Here is a 2,482-nt window from a genome sequence, read left to right on the forward strand (position 1 = left end):
GACGAGTGCTAAATGAGTATTTTGCACTCGTATAAGTTTTTTCACTCAAATTTACGTTTTTACCACTCAAAAATACTCGTAATGTATACGTATTTACCACTCAGATATACTCGTGTCCTGCATGAGTGCAATCCGTTTTAACCACTCATTTTTACGGAAAAGTTCCTGTTTGCGACTTAAAAACGGAGTCATATTCGCTGAGTAAAATGCACGTTTTCACCACTCAAATTATCCGTTCGCGCGGGCTAAAAACGGGCTAATTGCTAAAAACGGTGAAAAATTTTTATAAGGGTGCCGTTGTCATTTCACAATCTCGCGAGAGCACGTATCATAGAGTAAAAAGAAGGAGCCCAAACTCAAGCGACCGGTCACGAAAAAGTTAGGCTCGATTTTCGACTTCGAAAAAGTGTTGTACGGAATAACAGATCCGATCACGCCTATCGGAAAAAACCGTCAACTTAAAGGATTTGATAAATATTTTTCTTCCTGCAATTTTGTAAATTTGTGTATTTCTACGCATAGAATATATTCTGAGAAGGTGCATATATAATTTGATTTTTTGAATTTTCTGAATTTACTTAATTGATTTTCTGAATTCTTAATATTTTAATAACGTCCTTTGTTTTTGCTCATCTTTGATCTTTTTTCTTATATTATTATATTGGTTAAAAATGTATTGTTTCAGAACGATATTTTCATCCTGTGCATACGAGTGGCGTGGTAGATAAAAATGGCAGTGGTAATTTAATAAGCAATGAACTCGGAGTAAACACAGATTCATCACATCATCACCAACAACAGCAGCAGCATTCGCAGCAACAACAGCAGCAGCAGCAGCAGCAACAAGTACAACAACAGCAATCATCTTCGCAACAGCAGCAAGTAATAACAGATAAATGCAGCGGGCCCAAGTCTCCTCCGTGACAGCGGAGTCAAAGAATGGAAAATCTTGAAAAACTCACGAACTCGCCATGTTTGTTAGAATCGATAATTAGTATTACATATAATAATTGCCGAAGTCACATCCGAAGTCGAGTTCGAGAGCAATTGTCAGGAAGCTATGCCTCGTATTCAATTATGTAATTTAAACTTATGAAGAATAGAATGCTTAAAAGTTCGATCTTAATTTATGTATTATAAAGTAAGAGAATAAGAAGAATGCTTTTCAAGGAATGTAATTAAGAAGAAAAAATCTATTGATTCATATTTATTAGGATAGATTAATATATAATATAAAATATATACTAGGATAAATTAATACATAATATGAAGTTTCATATTGTGAAACAATCCATTCTAACCAATGTTGTATAGTATAGTTTATCGTGCGATACAATTTGCGACGCTTAAAGTGTGCTATAATACACAAGAACTTAAGCAGCAAGACACGAACAGTAAGCAAATCAATATTTGGATTTGCCACAGCTTACGTTTAATGGTGTCTACTGTGATTAGCCCATTTGCTTACTGCTTAAGTGTTTTTGTGTACCATATAGCCTTTAATGCAGCTATAAGTTAACGTCGCCGTGCATGCCTTATTCTGTTTGAGAACAGAAACTTGTCTACATACAGTAGCTACAACAATATATTGTTTAAGCTATAAATGTAACGTATTTAGATAAAACGACAAATTTTTAAATTTTCAATATTGTATAAACAATTAGACATGATAGTGGAGTATTGTGGCATATTGCTTTACATGATTGTGGACTGTTGTAGAACATCGTTTGATTTGTAGTCAACTACATAAAACCTGTATCAATCGATATGCGGTCTATGAATTACGAATAATAGACTAAATTATTTTTTTTTTCATTTCTTGTCTTTTTACCTTCTCCCCCTTTCCTTTTCTCTTTCTCTTTTTCGCAGTTTTCTGTAGCTTGAGGTATGCAAGTGAGAGTAGCCGACTTCTTTCATTTACGTTATAATTAACAATTCTTTCGAACTCGCAATCATAATTGTAGCGTATTGCAGTAGGTATGGTAATCTTTCAATGCTGTATTAGAATAAAAAAATATTTGTTATTTTATATAGTAATATTTTTATAGTAATATTATCATGATGCGCAAACACATTTTTTCCTATTAAGAATGAAATTATAATACCGTTTTATATTTAATAACCTTTCAAAAAAAGGGTGAAAAGTCGTAAGATTTTTGTATCATGTAAAAACAGGAATAACTTGTATCTATCGTACTTATCAAGTTCCCGCGAGCACTGAATATTCTCATCTTCTTAACATTATCTGAAAACTTTAAAAAATCTCATTCATATATTTTCATGTTGAATTAACATTAGAACAAAAAACAATAGCTTAACGATTCTTGGCATGTGTATATTAAAGTTTTATTTCTCTTGCAAAAATTAATATTTTACGTTTAATTTAATTCTTTGCGTTATACTTTTTAAATGTATATATACAAGTTCCTGTATGTTTGTATAAAATTTATTGTATATTTTATATTAATAATATTGGCAAGTA

General features: G+C 31.7%; 1 protein-coding gene across 1 annotated transcript in view; it reads left to right on the forward strand.

Moving 5' to 3' along the window:
• Positions 1 to 1,809, forward strand: part of LOC108761684 (AF4/FMR2 family member 4-like) — an 89,744-nt gene extending 87,935 nt beyond the window's left edge. The window contains exon 5 of the mRNA XM_018508353.1: positions 686 to 1,809. Within this exon, the coding sequence (XP_018363855.1) occupies positions 686 to 924 (239 nt within the window). The 3' untranslated portion in view covers positions 925 to 1,809. The remainder of the gene's footprint in view (positions 1 to 685) is intronic.
• Positions 1,810 to 2,482: the final 673 nt, after the last annotated feature.

This window comes from Trachymyrmex cornetzi, unplaced genomic scaffold (assembly GCF_001594075.2).
Source record: "Trachymyrmex cornetzi isolate Tcor2-1 unplaced genomic scaffold, Tcor1.1 scaffold1094, whole genome shotgun sequence".
NCBI classification, from domain to species: domain Eukaryota; kingdom Metazoa; phylum Arthropoda; class Insecta; order Hymenoptera; family Formicidae; genus Trachymyrmex; species Trachymyrmex cornetzi.